This window comes from Apodemus sylvaticus, chromosome 2 (assembly GCF_947179515.1).
Source record: "Apodemus sylvaticus chromosome 2, mApoSyl1.1, whole genome shotgun sequence".
In the NCBI taxonomy this organism is placed as follows: Eukaryota; Metazoa; Chordata; class Mammalia; order Rodentia; family Muridae; genus Apodemus; species Apodemus sylvaticus.
Genome location: NC_067473.1, coordinates 115,603,899 through 115,625,320, shown reverse-complemented (window position 1 = coordinate 115,625,320; position 21,422 = coordinate 115,603,899). Strand labels below are relative to the sequence as shown.

The following is a 21,422-nucleotide window of genomic DNA, read 5'->3' as shown; positions in this document are numbered from 1 at the left end:
CATGGTAGATCCCCCGAGTCCGCTCCCCAGCTCCTTCCCTGCCTGTGATCCGGGTCTTCCCTTTTTCCAGGCATTCGCACATCTCTCCATCTGCATATTTTAACTCCCCCAGCTGCCTTTCCAATCCCTGTCTGCCATTTCTCTCTTCTCCCCTCCCCCCATCCTGCTGTGTTCTCTCTTGGGGGCTCTGGACTAGACCCTCCAGGCTTCCCAAAGGTTACACCCCTGGGGCTCCCTGGACCTCTGCACACCAGGGACTTCAGCCTGCCTCCCCTGAGAGGAGTCAAGGTCAAATTCCCCAAGGATAGGAGTTTGTCCAGTATTATTTTCAGGAAGTCCCAGAGGACCTGTCACCCTTCCCTGCTCTAGGTGGCCCTCAGGGCTGTGCCTCCAGGAACCATACACTCTTGGAGAACTGCCACAGAACCAGGATGATAGCCCCGAGTCCCAGGCATGAGAAGATGATCAGAGCTGGTCTTGGCCTCATTCCAACCTCTGTGTGACCCCAGAGGAAGCCCATGAGGCCTTGGGCTAATGTAGACTAGAGGGATAATGGGGTGCCACTCCTCTTGGAGTTGAGCTTGATTTTGGTACCCTTTGTCTTGTCCTCTATTCCTTGGGAGAGCCCTTACCTCAATCCCCAGTAATTCAACCTAGGCTTTATCCACTATTCACACAGAGCATGGGGTCTGGGCCAACCAAGAAGGACAAAAGAACAATCCTACCGCCGGGATTTCACATCCTTCATGCAGGTAGCAGCAGCAGCACGGCAGAGAGGATGTACACTTACCTGCTGCCGAGCTGGCTGACCTTTGGATTTGCTCGGAATTGATAAGCAGTTGGGTCTTGGTTAACACCTGAGTGAGAACATGGAGAGGCAGCCGCCTCTCAGAGGTGTGATCTGGAGACTCATGAATGCCAGTTCCTGGGTCTAATGCCAGCTGAAGGAGGGTCCCACGGAACCAAGAGGAGCTTTTAACTAGACCATTCCAGGGTGCACTGAGAGTCTGAGCACTGCTGCTTTCAACCTCGCTGTCTGCTGAGGGCGCAGGTGTTCTGAGGTGGCCCCAGAGGGTAAGAGTGAGAGAGGGTTTGCCTGCCCCCATCATTGGGACGCTGACCCTAGAGAGATGGATTAGTCAGTTTTCTCTCATTCGGATAAACATCTGAGATAAGGTAGAAAATGTTGATTTTGACTCTCAGTTTCAGATGATTTCACCTGTCATCTAGTCTTAGCCCTGGGGCATCAGGCCAACATGGTGTGAACAGAAGCAGAGCAAACCTGGCCCCTTCGTAGAGTGGGAAATGTAGTAGGAGAGGGACTGGAGGGCACCCACCTCAGTGAACTGAGACTGCACACGGCCATCTCCCAACGTGATCTAAACCTTTAATGTGTGGCAGTCTAAAGACACAGAAGGACCTCTCCTCTGTGAGTGGAGCCAGACCTGCTCCACTGGGGGAAGCTCCTGTCGTAATCCGTCCCACAGGCTGGTCCTGTGCGGCTGCTGTGGCCACTGAAGTCAGTTTAGGACCCATCTAACATCTGTAGCAGATGATCCAGATATTCAGTCTTGCTGGCATTGCCCGGTTTCCGGGGGTAGAATGCCATAGATCGTGACAAATCTTGATTGCTGATAAGTGTGGTGAACAGGTACTTGTCAGCTAGGGTGGCCCACCTCAGTCCCAGGAACTCATTCAAACTCAGCACACAGAATCCTCCCCCCAAACCTGCCATAGGGAGTGTGTGACAACTGTATCATACAGGGATGTGTAGCTGTCAAAGGGTCCTGAGGTCAGGAGCCAGGAACAGCTAGGGTGATAGCCACACCGGCTGTTAGAGCCCAGGCAGTGACCTGCAGAATTACCCATGACCATGCCAACCACCCCGTGGCCCTTGGATGGAAGTGGTAGTCAGTGGGATGTCTTCATTTTTCATGCACAGGACAGGACTTCATATCCCTGGTCACGTACATGTGTGTGTACATGCACATGTGTGTATGTGTGTGTGTGTGTGTGTGTGTGTGTACACAAGCGTATTCTGTGTCTACTACCTGGATGGCACATACTGGGGTATTCCTCTGGTTAGCACATGTGAAGGCCACCTCTCATACGTGTGTTTCTTCAGGAGCCAGGATGACAGTCACTCTATCCACCCCTTCCTATCACCCAGCTCAGGGGCTAGACACAATGCAGATGGGTGGTCTGCTCTAGGAATTTGTTTATGATTTAAGTAACTGAGGGTTCCTGGCTGGGTCTGACGCTGTCCTTCATAGCCACGTGTGGAGAAAACAGTGGTAACTAACAAAGCCCCAAAGGCAGTACCCACTTTTACCAGGCTAGAGATATGCCAGGCTGCTGAGGTAACCTGGGGCCCAGCTTGGCAGCGCAGACTATCCAGCCTAGCCTATGGACCTCATGTAGCCTTCCTTCTCTCCACAGGACAGCCCTCCTGCAAGCACGTCCGCGGCTACTCCTACCTGTGCATAGCCTCGTGTGCCTGGCAGCCTTTGGCCTGGCCCTGCCACTGGCCATCAGCCTTTTCCCACAGATGTCAGAGGTCAGTGGGGGTCTAGGGCAGGGCAGGGAGGAGACATTTCTTATCAAAGACTTAACCCAGTACTGACTGCCAGTACTGAGCTGGGCTCCGTGATGAGAGCTGTGCATGAATCCAGGTGGGATGGCTATGTCTATACCTTTAGGCTATGGCAGGGTTGGGGTGGAGGAAATGAGGCAGGAGGACTGCTGGGAGTTTGAGACCAGCCTGAGCTACAGAGTGAAAATGTTTTAAAATCAATCAATCAATCAATCAATCAATCAATCAATCAATTCAGTGAATGAATCTGGCTGAGGCTTAGACCTCTCAAAGTTGACAGTCAGACACCAACCCAGGATGCTGTGTAATAGCAAATGAAGCTCAAGGAAGGTTCCAGTGGAAGGAAAGAGGCAGCTGGGCAAACAGTCTGAAGGGAAGTGGTGCGTCCCAAGGGGGTGCAAGCTGACCCAGTGAGCAGGGACTCTGGGGACACACAGGCTAGGGATCAGCTGGCGTTAAGATTCTGAGGTGAGGCAGTGCATGGCATTGGATACCTGAATGAGGTCTTCCCTGTGAGCAATAGTGGAGAGAGATGACGTAAGCCGGGTAACGCAGGCTGGACCTGGGGGTGCTGGGAACTCGAAGGCTGAAGCAGAGGGAAGAGGAGATGGCATCCAAAGAGCTGCACAAAGGATTCTTGACTGTGAACGGATGGTCTCCATGGATGCTTCATGAAGCTGAGTTGGAGCTCTGGAGAGGGAACCATCAGGAAGCTGTGGCGGGCATCCAGTGAGAGATGGTGGCGGCTTGGACCAGGCTGTTGGCAGTGGGCATTGAGAAGTGGGGCCATTATGAGAGTGGGGCAGCCGCTTCCTTGGGATTTTCATGAAGAACTGCATGTGGCAGGAGGGGAAGGGAGCGGCAGGATCCGTGCCTGGCTTTCTGGTTTTGAAACCAGAAGGTAGATGTAGTCACGTTGTCACAAGATGGAGACAGAAGAGGGGAGAGTGGAGGTAGGACAGAGCTGAGTCAGTTAGACCTGTGAGTCGGGGGAACCCATGAGCTATGTAAGTAGAGGTGCCCTGTGAGGAGCTGTGTCCAGGTCTACAATCTGGGGCAGTGTCCTAAGCTGCGGGGGCAGGATGGACGCCACCAGGTAAGGGCAGAGCCAGACTCATGGAGATGGGAATGCCCAAAGTCCTTGAAGTTAAAGAGTGTCCTTGTCCTTAGACATCGAGAGTGGGGCCTGGCAGGAGGCTACCGCAGACCTTCAGAGCTTTTTTTATTTGTTTGTTTGTAAATAAGGAGAAAAATGAGGACTTCAGGGAAAGAGCAAAGCCCATGAAGAGAAAAAAGGACTAGTGTACAGCCCAAGGGGCCAGCCCTGTGCTCCTGTAGCCAGTGGAAAGGGTGGGTGGGTGGCAGGAGCAATTGTGGGTGGGGGAACAGGTCATGACCAATCAGAAGCAAGGGTCAAGAGTGCACAGAGCCAAACGGCTGTTTACAGCTGTTTACAACAGCCGAGCTCATGGCTAGAGAAGGTCATTTCTGAATGAGTGATTTGAGGACCAGCTCAGCTTCAAGGAGTGCCGCAAGTGGAGGAGGGGGGGCAATCCAGGGTTCCTGGGGACAATGGCCACAGGAGTGAAGACTGAAAGCTCAGGGTAGGAGGCTGGAGTCACTGTCCCCTACTAAGTAAAGACTCCGTGTGCTATGTGAGCCTGCAGTGGTTCCTCTGGGAAAGCTGAGCCGGGAACTCACTGGAGCCCAGGGTTGTAGGCACCTATACACCCTGGAGACAGGGCAGAGGTTATTCGGAGGTCTCTGGGGCCACCACTGTGCTGGAAGCTCTCCCTGTGGAAGGGACCCAGGACCCAGATCACCAAATCAGAAGCTGTCCCAAGTGGAAAGGGTCATCCCCTGTGTCATCCTCTTGACTCTACTGGAAAAGAAGGCTGAGAACAGCCATGGATGGGACCAGCCCTCAACCACGGAAGCCACTGTGACAGGAGGGGACACCCTGGAGGCCACACCCATATAGATAGGAGTTTAGTCATCCGCTCTAAGAGGCTCTAGTCAAGGCTCAGATCCCTCTGACCTCCTTAGCTGCTCTAATAGCTTGGGAAGAACAGTATGAGGTCTTTGTCCTTCAGAAGGGAGGGCAGGAAGATGTTCTTCAGAAGTCCCCACTCAGCTGTCTTCCCCAGCAGGGTTCAGCTCAACCTGGACATTATTGTAGGGTATTTTGAGGCCTGTCTGCAACCTATGGCACCAAAGCCATCAGCCAATTGGCTGGGAGGCGCTCACTCCTTTGTTCACCCTCCCAATTAATTCTAACGAGGCACTACTTCTGCAGTACGGGGACCATGTCTTGTGTCCCAGAAGCCAGGGGAATTTGCCATATGAGTCTGGACTTGCTTGAGCTGACCCAACCTTGCCAAAAATCACCAAGGCTGTCAACAGAAGTAATCGCTCAAGTACTAATTAATTAACCAGGAGACCTGGAGACCAAGTTCAGGGACTAGGACAGCCAGCTTGCTGTCACTGGTATGGTGTCTGACTCTCTAGTCCCAGAGCATGAGGAACAACTTCTAGTTCTCCTTCCAACCTAAGAGAGAGTTTTACTCTTCTCAAATGAGCATTTCTACATACTGAGATAGATAGCACCAAGAATCAATTGCAAATCTACCTTGACTGAGGTCACAAGCTAGGTCTCTGCTTGCTTTGTATTTTAACTCCTTCACGTGTAGCTAACTATGGAGATGTTACCTAGTCAGTCAGAGGTGGTTGTTGACAGCCCTGGGGAGAGACCTGGCTGGAAACACAGAAGCTTTGGAGCACTGAGGGGACTGAAGTCAAGGAACAAAAGGTTAAGATTTTCCAGAGGCAGGAGGATGAGGACAAGGGAAGTGGAGGGAGGAAGAAGCTCTGTGGAACGAGCGAGCCACACATGGGACCCTGGGAAGGGGCTGAGAAGACCTGGCGAGGTTTTTAGACCCGTCAGTCTAGGAGGCAAAATGATTGTTTTCTGTTCAGAGAAGTGGCTAAGACATGTGAGAGGAAGTTTTAAAGTCCCGTGAGGGAGTCGTGAGGGAGTCCCCAGCATGTTCTGGTTACAGATGAGGGCACTGAGGCAGATTAAAGGTAATTATGTTTTTCTGAGGTTCATGTTGGTCATGAGAGGCAGCTTGTGTAGACAGGATTGTGTCACGCAGCCCAGCCTGCCCACAGAGAAACCAAGCTTGTGCCCGAATGGCACACTGCTTATTTATCAGTAGACCAGAAGCCTACTCTAGACCTCTTGCCTTTCATAGGGAATCTACCTTCATACCTCCAGGACCTTCTGTGGGTATATTGCTTCATTTTCTAACGCAGAACTGGACAGGTCTAGAGGGCCAACTGATAGCATCTGGAATAAGCTCTGAACTTGGGTATGAGAACCAGCCTGGCCTCCTGTTGGGTTTCAAACTCACTGACTTGACAGGGAGAATAGGTTCTGTTCTTTGACCTGGAGGGTAAGGGTATGATGGAGCATTGGCTAGATGGTGGCGTCTAATCAATGCCTAGAATAAGTTCCCTGCCCCATGGTCCCTCACGAAGATGAGGCTACTTTCTCTTGTGACTGGGACAGTCTTCTTATGGCTTTTGATTTCCTGAAGCCTGTATTCTGATGTCAAAAACAAGTTTAGCAATTATGTGTCCCTCGTTGTGATGGCTCACACCTGTGATCCCAGCGCTTGGGAAGCAGAAGGAGGGGCATTCCTATAAACTCAAGACCAGCCTCATCTACAGAGTAAGCTGTAGGCCAGCTAGGATCACATAAGGTTGATCCTGGGTCAAAAACCAAAACTAAATCAAACAAACAAACAAACAAAAAACCAAAGTAAAACTGAACATTGTAGCACACCCACCTGAGGCAAGAGGATCAGGGGTTCAAGGCCATCCTTGGCTACATCATGAGTTTGAATGCTGTGTAGCTTGGGTTGCATGAGAACTGGTCTCAAAAAAAGCTGAAATAAAATCATATGAGGGTGACAGTCATGATAGAGGTAAAGCCAGGGGGGTTGCCCCAGGCCCCTTGAGGTAGGTTGGTTGTGGAAGGCTCTCTAGTTGAAGAGGTTCTGATTTAGGGTGGCCTTTCTGGCTCTATCCTCTGTGAAGATTAGGCCTCTAAACAAGACAAATGTGGTCACCTCTGTCCCTCTGTCTCATCTGCATGTACACTGTTGTCTCGGACTCCATTGGGGGACATCCAGTGTTCAGGCCTTGGGTCCATGGGCTTGGCTGTTACTGGAGTCTGGATTGGGCATTGATAAATGCCCTTCCAATTCTGACAGCCGGTGTTCTCTACCTGGGAGTGTGTCCAACCCTGCGGTTTAATGAGCCTCAGGTCTCCCAGGGAACAAGAAGCAGTGAGCTGGCCAAGCCTCACTCACCCTAGCCTCTGCCTTTCTTAATTCCTAAGTCCTCTGGGACTCTCCCTTATCCAGGTTGCCCCTCCCCCCATACTCCTCTGGGAGCTCGGAGGCTAAGGAACCGGGCTGCAGTACAAGCGGGAGCTATTGTTCCACAATCTGGTTTTGTCCTCATCTTGTTGGCAGGCGGCAGGAGAGGAGCGAAAGGTTAATGAGGCGCTGTGAACGGGGACTGCAGCGGGCGGGCGCCGGCTTGGTGACAGGGAGCTAATTAGGAGCAGTTTAACAGGAGGAAAAAGTGAAATCTCCTCTTCACCAACTGTCAATAATTAGCCGATTTGGTGAGGTTGAAATGTGTCCACAGGAGAAGGTGGGGCTTGTCTGGGGATGCTGGTGTGTGTGTGTGTGTGTGTGTGTGTGTGTGTGTGTGTGTGTGTGTGTGTGTGTGGTGTGTAGAGGGGACTTGAGGCTAGTCTCCACCTCTAGGTGTGTGTGGGTACAGGCCATCACGGGCCATCTCTTCTGCCCTCTGGTTGGCTTTTCCCAGCTTGGCCCCAGTTGAGACCTCAGCTGAAAGCAACTATTAGAACTAAGTTTCTTCCAGTGTCTGCCCAGTAGGAACCTGGAAGAGAAAATAAGAGGCAGGTGCTCGGATCAGGGGAAGGATGGCGGCCGCTACCCGAAGTCTCACGCTGATCCTTAGGCGCCTGCCTTTCCCACTGTGTGAGTGCGCCCTCTGAGTAGTAGCAGAATGGTGCCAAGAGGAGGCTGGGCAGGGCTTTTAGCCTGCTGTGGAGCATGCCTTCCTCAGGGTCCCCTGGGCCCTGTCCTAGGCAGGGCTGGAGAGGAGGATCAGACCCTGAGCGGTTAAACTGTGGCTGGAGGGGAGTTGCAGAGCCCTCCTGGGGGCAAGGAGTCAGGTTCACCAGCCAGAGGTTGTTTCCTGTTGGGCCTGTTTGTGCTGTCTGTTGTCTTGTCTTTTGTTGGCCCCTGGCCTTTGGCCTTTCCTGACCCCTCAGCAGATGGATGCCTCCTCCCCAGACTCCAGCTTCTGCGGAACACCTTAGCTGCAAAAGGCATCAATCAACCCTGTCAGTCTTCCACCACTCCCCACTCCCCCCACCTTCACCCCCGCCCCGCCCCCACCCTAAGCACTCCCCCCCAACCACTCTCCCCCCCCCCAGCTCTAGAGAGCCTCCAGGGCCCGAGGCATGCTGGAAGGAAGGCTGAAACCCTCTTCTGGCTCTTAGCATTATCTGCAGACTCTGAAGTAACTCCTAAGGGCCACATTCGGTCCCTACTCGGTCCCCACTCCTCACCTCCTCTTCTCCCTCTGCAGTTTTCAGAGCTAAGAAACAAGATGTACCCCTCCCCAGAAGCAAGAGCAGTCCCCTCCCCCAGGTACTAGAATCACTCTCTGCCCTCATCAGCCTGCAGAAAGTGGACCAGCTTGGCAGCTGTGGCACGTCAGAAGCTGACACCCTCCCCAGTTTGTCTCCCCTTCTCTGAGGACAAATTCCAGGGAGGAGTTATGAATCTTCCAGAATGCTCGGTCCCTGGGACATTCTCCCTGATGTTCAGGATCTATCCTACCTCAAACATGTAAGCTCTGGTCCCACATCTCACCTTAGGACAGGACCTCTCCCTCCCTTCATGTAAGGCTGAGAACCCAGCTCTATCACCACCTGGTACAGACCTAACCCTTTTGGGTTGGCCTCTACTCTGCTGGTGTCCGTTCCTTCTGCTCCTCCAGGACCAATACAAGGCAAGACACAGTATCTGGAGATGTGTCTTTCCTGAGTCCACAGTACCTTTGTCCCTGGAAAAGGAGCCTCTTCCCCTCCAGTCTCATGTGCATCTCTGCTATGAGATGTTTGTTTGGGGTTTTTCTCCTTTGCTGGGTTAATCAATCCCCACGGAAGGCTGAAGCAGCCTATTTTTGCTGTCAGAAATCTGCCGCCTCCCCGCCCGCTGCTTTCTTGGAATTTGCCCACAGGACCCCCCAGGAGGGACAAACGGGGATGGCAAAGCCACTTGGATCCCAGGAACGCCAACGCCACCTGTCATATTGCCTGTTCCCCACACCCCCATCCTAACCCATGCATGCACACAGGCCCGCACACGTGCATACACACCAGTGTGCACACATTCTCAATGACAGGCTTCAGAAAAGCCACCTCCCAACGTGTCTCTTTGAGGTCTCCCTGCCAGAACCTTCTAGAACACCTCACTGATTTCAAGAGTGGAGGCCTAGCTGGGCAAAACTTCCACTGAGTGAAAAGCAGTAAAGGTGTGGCGACACCTGAACTACACGGTGGGAGCCCAGCCCTGTGAGGGGCTTATCAGCTAGGGCTGGGTGATGGCCACAACCTCGCCTTTTCTCTGTAGCATCACGTGAGTTTCTACTTCCCCCTGAGACTCCCCCACCCACGTCTAGATGTTATCTTTGTCCTAGAAAAAAATCCCTACTGTACAGATGGAGAAACTGAGGCCTCAAGGCTGAGAAGACAGAAGAGGGAGAAAGACTCTGAGGTCAGTCCACCAGAGGGCACCCGGGAACAGTGTAGAGTTCTGCGGTGCAGACGAGGCTTGAGGTGCTTGCTGGGTCTACCAAGTCCAGGGAGGAGCCCCACATTGGGGGTGGGGGGCTTTACTTTAGTTCATTTTTATTGAGTTGGAATATTGAGCCATCTCGCGGGGTTCTCAGTGGTGTGGATGTGGGAACTGGAATCTGCCCCCTCCCTGCTGGAGTTCACAACCAGAGATGCGATGAAGACTAAAACAAGTGCTGGAGATGCTTAAGACCACAGACATAGGTATGACATGAGACCAGGGGACCCATGCAGGAGGAGGAGATATAGCATAGACTCCTATGTCAAGAGCAGAGCATCCAAGGGACCCAAAGAAAGTCCCAAGAGTCCTTGAGCAGGCCAGGCATGCTCTTCCGTCAATGGAAGCTTTGCCCAGCCAAGACTGTCTACCAAATTCAATGATGTTATTCTAGAAGGTTCTGGGAGGGACAGGCTGGGAGATGACTGCTGAGGAATCTGGTTTTCTTTTGTTTAAGAAGCTTGCTAAGTAGCCTCTGCCTCTCAGGTGCTGGGATGGTAGGCACGTGCCACTATGCCTAGCTAAAGGATAACCTTCATTAAGCAGGTAGTGGGAGTCTGTCATCAGTACCCGAGGCCTAACCTAGGCTGTCCTGTACCCCTGCTTACCTGACCAGGCTTGGGAACCTATGTCAAGTGCTATGCCACCTGCCTGCCTCCGAGAGGTCCAGACCCCTGGGCAGGCACGGAAGTGGCTTTAGGCTGTGTCACAGGGTCAGGCCGAATGTCCCACCCCGCTGCCCTTCTCTTTGAAAAGGAGGTAGAAAAGCCTGCCCCAGCAGCAAGAGGCAGGAGGAGGGAACGCTTTGTAGTGGGGAAAAGCCCAGGAGAGTGGGGCACGGCTGAGGGATCTAGTTTCCTGTTTATGTCTCTGTACCTTAGCTCCCGGTTCAAATATGTAAACTATCCACTGGGCCTGGCTGCAGGTGTGTGTGCTCCCAGGCTGGAAGGCAGAGGTGCCCCCAGTGCATTCCTGACTCCTGGCCCCCACCCCAACAGTGTGTCTGGCTACAAAGGCAAATAACTCAAGGTTAACCCTTCACAGGCCATGAGGGAAAGCTATAGAGAACTGGGGGTCCTGGGGCTAGCTGGGCCTTGGGGTATTTAAGAGGAGACACCGGATATGGTGCCCTGCCTTTGGTGGTGTCTCCTGAGAGGGGCTTTGTGATTTGAACTTGGTCTTCAGGAGAGATGGGGCTGAGTAAGGAAGGGGGGCGGGAGTACTTATTTCAGGGCAAGCTGGACGTGTTCATGGTATCACCGGCTCTGGGGCAAGAGGTACCATCCAGCACTTTCTGAGCAATACCTTCAGCATCCTCTATGGTCCTTGCATCTCCTGCTCTCTGAGGCTCTGGCCCCTTCTTCCAGACACCTCTCCATGGGAACCTCTATTCATCTCTACCAGACTGGTTTGAAGAAGCCCAACAGATGAGATACAACTCCCTGCTTGCCCCAGCCAACAGCCTGAAGCTGGGTGAATCTCTTTTCCTATGGTAGCTCCATACCATCTTATCTCCCTAGAGTCTTGGGGAGTTGTGTGGATGTAGCCAAGTCCTACCTTTCTCAGCCCAACCCCCAGGGCCTCTGAGGCTGGCGCCCCTTCTGGCTGCTCTACCTTTGTGCCTCTGAGCCTTCATCTCTTCATCCCTCCACAGGCCTGTCTGCCAGCTACTGTGGCCACTGTACCATTCCCAGTGTGCCACATAAAGGCAAATCATTGCTTCCCAAGTCACCTCTCAGTCCCACCCAGCAGCAGAGGAGTCCTCAAAAGAAAGACCAGCACTTGTCCTTTGCTCTGGGGTTGGAGCTGGAGGGCAACTGGAAAAGCTGCAGTGTCCAGGCATACCACGAAGCACAGGTTTAGAGGACACTTCCAGGCAGAGCCTGCATAGATTCCTTTGATGGACCTCGCCTTCCTGCCCTCATCCTGGAAAGGTGACCTGCAACAGGTGTACTTGGTTACGGATAAGAGGAGGAAATGGTGGCCCTTTGGCACAGATATCACCAGGGTCCTTCCCCTGGCCTCTCCCAGTTGAGCCCAATAGTGAGGGCCCTCAGTGATCTCCTCACACACACGAGACCTAAAGATTGTAGATCATTGTTCCCACACCCAGCCATGGCCAGAGAGCTTCTCACAGGTGGCAGCTGCCCTGCCTCAGAATGAAGTAAGAGGCTGCACCCGAGGTCAGCACTGAGTTGGGTCTGGGAAGGCTGGGTTCCCCACAATCTAGCTGCCAGGATCAAAGCTCTCATTGGGACCACTGTGAGACATCAGTCACTTGGTACTCAGTACTCTGAGGTGTCTGGTACCCATGTCAATGCTCAGCTGCTCGTGCTGGCTGCCTTCATGGGCTCATCCCTTCCCCACCCCTCAATGTGCCCATTCCCCTCCATCTGCTCTTCCGGGCAAGCTCCCCTACTCTGGAGGCGCTGGCTGTGTGCACACATCCGGCTCCCTCCTGCCCAGAGCCCAGAACTCTGGGCCCATCTGCCTCTCAGGCCAGTCTCCCCAGGTACCCCAGCTTCAGCATGGCCAACCCACCCCCCTTCTGTATTCCGTGCCTCTGAGAATGGCATCACCACCCCGCTCATGAGCTAGAATTAGGAGTCATCCTCCGCCCAGTCATCCTCGACACCGCCTTCTCACCCCCACATGCAATTGGTCATCAGCTCTACGGATGCCATCTTCAGAAAGGCTCCTCTGCACGCTCTTCCTCCTGCCTCCATGGGCAACATCAGAGGGCAGGACCTAAGAACTTTCTGGTTCCAACAGCTGCTCCTCTGGGAGGCTTCCCTGCCTCCTCACCACCCCCCCATCCTCCACTCTGCCATGGTCAGAAGGACTTTTCTGAAACCTGGGTGTGCCAATTCCTGCTCACCTAATGGCTCCCTGATTCTCTCAGATAAGGGCTGACACCTCCAGGCAGCCTAAGATGTCTTGCCTACTTAATATCCTTCATCTTAATATCCTTCCATGTGTCCATGGTGACCATCGCCACCCTTTTTCCTTTCCACAGCACATGTAGACTGACCCCGCTGGCTTCTTCCTCTTCACCCAGCAATTACTGCCTGGCTTCTCTGATCCGAAACATTCATTCTCTTCCTGGCCCACCTCCTCTGAGAAGTCTCCCTTCCTTGTTCCTTCATCATGGTAACCCCTAGGCCCTCCCCTGTTTCCATGGTACTTTGCTTGTCTCTCAGGAATCCATCTGTGTTCACTTTCTGACTCCTCCCCTAGACTTCCGGCTTCTCAAGGGCAGTGAGCTGGCCCTGTCAGTCCACTGTTCGCCCAGCCTCAGTGTGTGGTGTTGGCTAATGTGAACACAAACACACGCTGAACAGAGACGAACAGGAATGGCGGCTCTGTCCTCAAGACCCTCACCTAGAATGTCTGGGCCACCTCCCCCAGGAGGCTTCCACTATCTGCTTCCGGCCCCCTGTGCGTGTTTCCAATTCTACCTGCTACCCTCAGCTCAGTGGGGCCCCAGAGGAGCCTGGGAGCCATGAAGGAGGGGCCTGGGTCTTGTGGGATGCTGGGCTGTATGGGGAGTGGGCCCCGCAGGCCAGGCCCTGGGCCTCGGTCCTCCACCTCGGTGGTGAGCAGCCTCTAGGATTTTAATGCGGGCCTCAGTGCTTCAGTGAAAACTGCATGGGGAGCTGCTAATAATGGCACTAAAATAAAATATGCTACATCTGTTATGGGTAGCAGAACAAAATTAGCTGCTCACACCTCTGACATCCAAGATGTCTTAACTTAAAATACTCCTTGGCTTACTTTACATCATTTACTGATTATATTTAAAAGAAATACAATTTTGCAATTACTGTTCTTTCCAGTGTGGTATCTATGCATCGTTTTCCTTTTATGTTTATATATTTCTCCTTCATTAGTGCAGTCTGAAGGGTGATTAGGATTCTTCAAACATTTTACAGAGGTTAAACGTTGATTAAGATTTAATTATTACTGTAAATAGCTTGGAATGACATATGGTGCAAAAGCCTGACATATGTGCATTTGAATAAATGAAGTGCTATTTCCCAGGATGCCTCGGTAGCTGTTTAACAGCTTTCCCGAAGGGTTATGTTACACCTCATGGTAAGATTGCTGGGATGTTATATTTTGTTGGTTTTTGCAGCTGAAAGCTAAGAACAGTTTTCCAGTTTTTTAAAAACATTGAATATTTTAAATACCTAAATTGTTTTGCACAAATTTTTGCTAATTTGTCTAACTAGGTTAAACATTTTCAAAAGCATTTAGATTTTTAAGCGTGGGCGCTGTGCATTGTGTCAGTGGCAGCATGGGGACAAGGGGAGCTGGTGGGGTGGAGGGGACTAGGGGGGGGGAAGAGGAGTGGGGCAGGAGAAGACAGTTTTAGGAGAGGGGTCCTGCATCCTGAGCGTAGCTCTTTTCTCTTTGGCCGTCTCAAGTAGCCGTAGTGTTGGGGTACTGAAGAGGACAGGGGATGGGCACTCCTTCTCCAGGATCTCTTCTGTGCCCACCAGCTCTAACCCTCACCAGACTCCCCCTTGCCTGACCTTGACCTACATACTCTGGTTTGACTGAGCTCCCTGAGGTTTCCCTAGTCTATACCACCCTCCAGTCACACCCTAAGGCCTCCGTGGTTTCATATATAGCGTGTACCTAGGATCTACCTAGAGCTACAACACAAAGGCCTGGCAGTTCTGAGATCTTGCCTGGGGCATGTGACAAGCTAATGGGTGGGGTCCCTCACTAAGAGTGCATCTCCCTCATGGGTCCAACTCAGGCTTTTCCTTCTGGCTCAACCTGGAGCCAAAGGCCAATGTTCAGGTTGTGTGGTTTAGGGAAGGATCTGTTTTCCAGGTGCTTGCTACCCATTTTCTTTCTACCTGTTAACTCAAGCAGAGAGACTCTAGCGCTGTTCTAGGCCTTAAGGACTCAGAATGAACAAGGTCTCCGGGTTGGGTGGGGGCACTTGTGATGTGACATGGACAGGTAGAGGATGTGTGAGTAGTCAGACCCCCAACACTGTGATATCACTTGGATATAAGAAATGCAGGGATCTTGGGCCAGAAAGGTTGTCCTGCCCAGCCTAGGTGAGCTATGGTCTACAGCTTGGTGTATAGAGCTTATGGAAGACAGAAAAATAGGGTGGGAATGGGAATGGGGGTGGGAGGATGCCTCTAACAGACAGAGCAGCCCAGGCAGACTGTAAGTGAGGTAGGCAACAGCCTGGTATGTGTAATGAACCCAAAGAGGTACATATGTCCTGTGTCTTCAAGATAATGGGGAGTGTAGCAGTGGGAACTGAGGGCATAGGTTCAGGCTGATGAATCATATTTTAGTGAGGATGGGGGTGACCAGACCTGAGATTCAGAGGACATAGGACAGCCAAAGGGTAGGAAGAGAAGGGAAGGGAAGAGAGGGAAGGGGAGGGGAGGGGAGGGAAGGGAAGAGAGGAGAGGGGAGGGCAGGGGAGGGGGGAAAAGAGGAAGAGAAAGGAAAGGAAGGGAAGGGAGGGGAGGGGAGGGAAGGAGGAGAGGAAGGGAAGGGAAGAAGGAGAGAAAGAGAAGGGAAGGGAAAGGGGGAAAGGAAGGGAGGTCAAAGGAATGGAAGGGAAGGGAGGGGAGGGAAGAGGGTCCAGGGTCTTTGGCCATTCAGCCATTAGATGAAGGTGTTATTGCCCCCAACGTGGAGCTGGCCTGGGGCACAGGATCAGTTCTACTTCAGAATGGTTGAGTTTATATACCCATGACGCATCTATCATCTTTGACTAGCCAGCAGTCAGCTGTTGGCCTAAGGCTCAGGGGAGAACCACAGCAGGACATATTTGAGATATGACAAGCACCAGGACTCCAGCCAGACCAAGCCCCAAGTACTCCAAGAAGTAGCCAGTAGGTGTGACATGAGGATACCTGACCTTGGAAAGAGGTTTTGTAGAGCCAGATTTGCTGTGGGCTGAAGTCAGTGGGAGGTGGGCAGGTGGATTTGACCAGAATGGACATTTAAAGAAGCATGGTTGCTGGGGAGAAACCATACCGGGCCATAGGCAAGCCTGACATGGCAGAGAGGGGTTTCCTCAGGTGCAAGGGTCTTGGGGCAAGTGTAGGAATCCATGGACAGCAAAGCTGGAAGAGAAAGGTGTGTAGGAGAGGAGCATGCAGAGGCAGGAGAATAGAGGAGAGAGGTGGGTGTCTGCCTGCCACTGAGGAGGGCAAGAGGGAGGGGCAGGGTGTGGCAGGCTCTGGGTTTGGTGACGGGCATCTGAGAGCAGCTCCCCACCAGTGCCACTGGAGTAAGAAGGCTTAGCAGCTCAGGAGTGGGAAGCCGAGGGTGAGTGTCTGAGGTGACCCTAAAGGTTAGATGTGGTCTTTGGTGAGGACAAGACATGAACGTGACCAGGCAGTGTGCCTGGCGGAAGCTGTGGCCACCCCACCCCAAGGGTCTAGAAACTGTAGACTGGGAGGATCTCCGTGAGGTAGTCAAGTAGAAGGGTAGGTGTGTGGGCAGGGACCCTAAAGTCGGGCTACCAATCCGAGCTAGAAGGACCTGTGAGGCTAGGAAGGAGCTGAAGTAATGGTCCCTGAGAGCTGAGTTAAGGTGTGTAGACAGAGATAGAATATCTGAGACCTGCAATATTATTGGTCCAGGAGAGCAGAGAATGGGAAATGACTTAAGGAGGACTAGAAGATGGGTCCTCAAATGTGCAGGAAGAGAACTGGGGTATTTGCAATGAGGGAAACCCAGAATCTAGACAAGAAAGACGCTAACCCTGAGCTCAAGAGGTGACAGAAGAGAAAACATGCATATCCCTTGCTAGGACATATAGGTAGGTACTGGCTAGGGTACCATGCAGGGACATGCAGAGGGACAGAACTGTGGGACCAGGTCAGGCCTTAGGTCCACTGCCCCTCTCTTCCTCGCGCGCCCTACCTCTGCACTCTTCTCTTTCTCTCCTCAGATCGAAACCTCCCAGTTGGAGCCTGAGATAGCCCGGGCTACAAGCAGCCGGACAGTGGTGTACAATAAGGGGCTGTGAGTGGAGATCAGCCGGCCTGGGGACACAGTGGCGCTATCCAGGCCGGGCGTTCGGGGTGGGGGAAGAAGTCTCATGAGCTGTGTCTGCAGGGAGGGGCTGCCTGGAAAGCAGTCAACCTCCAGCAGTCGGGAGACTAACCATTCACATCTTAACATAGGGGAGAGGAATTCTGACACATTTCCTACACACAAAGAATCAAGTGCATCTCTGGGCCTTACACAGGGTTGGCTAAACTCCACTCAGCACAATTTCGTGTGAGCTAAAGAGCTGTAGAGTGCTCCTGGGGTAGAAGTAGTATCCTTTTATATGTTATATGTTCCTTTTTGGGGGGGTTGTTTTAATTTTTTTTTTTTATTAGAAGCAAGTCTGAGCCTTGGTTGCAGCTGGCCAGAAGCAGCAGGAGGACAGGTGGCAGGAGCCAGAGGAGCCCGGGAACTGGTTTGGATTGATGGGAGGGAAGTAGAATTTAGGTCCAACGGGCCCCTTGGGTTAGAGAAGGGAAGGGAAGGGAGGTGGTCTGCACCCCACAAGATGAACTAACCATGACCAAGGTTCTCAGGAATCGTCTCCCTCAGTCAAGGGGCACTAGAGACCCCCGGACGATTCCAGAACCACCTGGCTCTGAATGTACCCTGCTCCTACCCACCCCACAGCTGAGGGACAGTCAGTGACCCCAGGTGAGGGTGACCTTTCATGGAGCCCTTATTGATTCTAAGCCCCTGAGAGCACCCCAGCTCTAGTCAGGGGTCCCCAAGAAGGAGCACTGTTCTGTGGGAACAAGGAGAGGGTCCTGTCTGGGCTCTGCAGGAAGGTTCTTTTCCACAGTAGCTAGAGCTTTCCTACTGGGACGAAGGTGGGCTGAGCCCACTGTGGTCCAGTCTGCAGCCTCTGAAGCTGCTTGTCGTACCCCACATCCTCCTGCTGAGCAGGCAAGGCCAGATCCCTGGCGACTGCCTGAGAGGTAGCATCAGCAATGGACAAGCCACGCACATCTCTGAGCTTCCATTCCCTGCCTGGAAGCAGGGGTCTGAACTGGGGTTCCCGCCAAGCCCCTCTCTACCTGCTACACTCAGACGTGCACATTCCAAGCATATTTCTAAGATGGATTCTGGGCTGCAAAGTGCATCCGGCCCTTCTGGAAATGGCCAGCGTTTGGCCTACAAAAGGACCTTGCCCTTCTGTATGGACTCCCCCACATCCCAAAAAACCTTGACTTGTGCCAAACACTTGATGGCTGCCGGGGAGGTATCATGGATGTCCGGGCTGAGCATAGGGGTCGTACCACATGCCGTTCCTCGCTGCTGCAGACCCGGGGCCTCTTGCTGCTGGCTCCTGACTCCATCTCGTCATGTGTAGGCCATAGAGGAAGAGATAGCTCTATCTAAGGAGGAAGGATCTGGGTGGGGCTGAACAGGGTGACTCCTGGTCCGAAGGACCCACAAAGAGGAGATACACTGATCTTTACACAGTCCCCATCTGACCCTGCTCGGATGGGAGCCCTGGCTCGTGACCCTGGAACCCAGCTCAGGCGAGGTCAGACTGAAGGTGAACATGTATGGTTGCAGTGAAAGGCTGGCACGGGGCAGCAAGGACAAGGCCATAGGTTCCCTGCCAGCATCTTAAGGCAGGCACACCTGCAGTGGGATGGACCAAACATGGCATTGGCGCCATGGTCTCTAGGCATTGACTGGAGACTAGATCTGTCTGGAGCCTCTTTTAGAAAGTTCATTCCCAGCTTTTTCTGTCCCCACTTGTCCTGAAACCTTGTCCTTATGCATTTATCTTGGGACCAAAACCTCCTCACCCACCTTGCCTGCTCCAGAGGCCCAGCAGACCAGAGGCTCTTCCAGCTCCCCCTCTGTGCTGGCTGTCTCTGTGGCCTCAGTACTCCTCATAGGTATGTTTTCTGTGGAGTGATTTCTGCCACACTCCAATACACCCTCAGCCCAGGTGAGCTGAGGGGGCAGCTCCTTTGGATTTGCTGTGACAGATGGTCCTTGTGGTTCACAGTGATAGTGACTGAGTGTCTTGAGCCATGCTGTTAAACCCTATTCTGACTTCATAAAATCCGTAAGAGAAGCTTTCTGTGAATGCAAATGTCCCTATTTGCTGAGGCTAGGGGACAGAAAGAGGCCTGAAGCAAAGGCGGCACAGATTACCTCTCCTTGGGTGTAGTTTTGCGAGCAGTCAGGATACAGCTGCAGCAGGCTCTCCAGCCCTGATGTTCCTGGCCAGCTCTTCTCTGATTACCTTTAAACATTCCCTGAAGGATGTTCTTCCATCTCTGGAAAGCAATTTGAGAGTACAAGAACCAAAAGTCCAAGATGCCAAGATGGCCGCTGAGCCAAGATGTCTGCACACTCTCACTTCCTGATTGTGGCTGTCTTATGAAAGTGTCTCTGGTCTGGGGAAGGGTGGGGCACTGAGGAGACCAGCCAGTGGGAGGCAGGTCCATGCTGAGCGTCCAGCCTTGGGCAGATATGAGTGAGGCTCAACACGTATGCCTCGGCATACCTGGGGACTTCAGACTGTCTTTTTAACCTCAGAAAATGTCTCAATGTATGTGATTTATGTCATACTAATGGGCTGTGGGCAATAAACATGGATTTAAAACACACAGGGGTGGCTTTGTGAATCAAGTAGAGGCAGCTGGGGACTCTGTGTCCCCAAAGGAAGTTATGGGTCCAGGGTTCAGGAAAGGCCCAGAGAAAAGGGTAAAGGAAAAGAGGGTGGGATGAGGGCAGGAAGCTGGAAAAAGATGAGTTGGAAGCACAGAGGACTGGCCTAGACCGCTCAGCCAGGAAAGAGGCTGGCCACGCAATCTTCAGAACCCATGGTGGAAAGAAAGATCGGATTCCTGAGAGTGGTCATCTGATTGCTGTGTGTCACTCATGTGCACAATAGCATGTGAGTCCCCAGAACCCTGTGCCCCCCCCCACACACACACAAGTAAAAATGAAGGGAAAGATGGAATCCCAGAAGAAACCCTGTGGCTGAGCGACTGCTGAGGAGGCTTACCCTAAGGAACTGGAACACTCGAGGATCTCAGGAGGTTCTTCTGCTGTCTGGGCCCGCAAAGCTGGAGGGTGAAGGAGAGGTGACCACTGTTGCCTGCCTGTGGCCTGGAGACCTACGAGGGATCTGAGCCAACTACAGATGGGATGTCTTCTGCGTGCGTGTGTGGTCTCAGTCCTGGAACTCTGCCCCCTCCCCAGTCTCTCATTGCCCCTCGAGTGTTGGATAGTTTTTATGTCAACTTGATGCCGCTACAGGAATATGAGAGGTGGGGAACCTTAATCAAGAAAATTAAGATGGTGTGTAGGATATTTTCTTAATTAGTGATTGGTATGGGAGGGCCCAGACAATGCGGGTGGTGCTACACTTGGGCTGACGATCCTGGGTGCTATAAGAAAGCAGGCTGAGCAAGCCATGGGGAGCAAGCCAATAAGCAACATCCGTTCATGTTCTGCTTCAGTTCCTGCCTCCAGGTTCCTGCCCTGTGTGAGTTCCTGCCCTGAGTATCTTCAGTGATGAACGTGTGATGTGGAAGAATAAGGCAGATCAACCCTTTTTACCCCAACTTGCTTTTTGTCATAGTGTTTCATCATAGCAATAGAAACCCTGAGTGTCCCCTCCTGCTAGACCTGGTTTCCCTCCAAGACTGCCCTCTAGAAGTCCCTACAGGGAGGCCTAAGGGGCCACTGAGCAGCTTCCAGCCCTGCAGAGAAGAAAGCACGTAGTAGGCAGATGCTGAAGTTCACCGAATTGGCTGAATTGGTATGAGCAAATCCCAGGATCTGCCTGCCTCTACCCTAGAACTGGGATTTATAAGCCTGACCCAGCACAACTGGCTTGTCATCATCATCATCATCATCATCATCATCATTATCATCAGTAGCAGTAGTAGTAGTAGCAACAGCAACAGCAACAGCAACAGCAGCAGCATTTAGTTTGCTTGTCTTTTGAGACAGGGTCTCTATATATAGCCCTGGTTGTCCTGGAACTCATTATGTAGACCAGGCTAGCCTCAAACTCATAGAGACTCACCTATCTCTGAGATTAAAGGCATTCACCACTATGCCCAGCCCCTTGGCTTTTAAAAAGTTGGTTTCATTACTTTGCCAACTGAACTCTATGCCCAGCCTTTGAGGTAGGCACTTCTGAACAGAGACTTGGAGCACTTACCTACTAAATGCCTGTTGACTGGGGGGGGGGGGTGCAGCAGACCCTTCTCTCATGCCTTCTAATTATCTAGGGTGTGGGTAGGAGGCTGAGCTCTGAGCCCCCTTGGAATGGATGAAGACAAGAGGCAAGAGGAGGGGATAGGGTCTCTATTCAAAGTGAAACCTTGAGGTCAGGAGGCTACTGGTCTCTGGGGAATTTCTTTGCTAAGGGCTAAGATGGGGCTACAGGGCCCCCATCCCATCAGAAAACAGCAATCCTTGACTCTCAGGACATGCACAAATCCCTTCTGGGAACTGTTTGTTGTTTTTAGCTGGATTGGGGACTGAGCTCCTGCCCAGCTCAGAGATCATTAACCCTTGAAGAATGCGGCCTCTCCTTCCCTCTGTCCCCGTGGACTGGCCTGGATCTAGGCTTCTTCCGTCCCACTCAGTCAAAGACCAGGAGAGTCAGAACACGAGGGGGGCAGGGTGTGAGGACAGCGATGAGTGACCCTTTCCTGCAGCCCAAGGAGCCTGGCTCTGTATTCAAGATAGAGCCTCCTTCAGCACCCTGTGTCCCCCACCCCAGCTGCTGCCGTGCCTGCTGTCTCTTCTACTCCCGAGCCTCTAGTTAGGCTGTCAAGTTGGAATTTCTCATCAACTGGGTCATGCTTGTAAATCCC

At 52.5% G+C, this 21,422-nt stretch overlaps 1 protein-coding gene across 2 annotated transcripts in view; it reads left to right on the top strand.

Moving 5' to 3' along the window:
• The window catches only part of Sfxn5 (sideroflexin 5), a 125,192-nt gene extending 106,018 nt beyond the window's left edge, over window positions 1-19,174 (top strand). The window contains exons 13-14 of one of the 2 annotated variants that reach the window (XM_052174162.1): window positions 2,440-2,557; window positions 16,499-19,174. In XM_052174162.1, the coding sequence (XP_052030122.1) occupies window positions 2,440-2,557; window positions 16,499-16,576 (196 nt within the window). In that variant the 3' untranslated portion in view covers window positions 16,577-19,174. The remainder of the gene's footprint in view (window positions 1-2,439; window positions 2,558-16,498) is intronic. The other variant, XM_052174163.1, reaches the window with a different exon arrangement.
• Window positions 19,175-21,422: the final 2,248 nt, after the last annotated feature.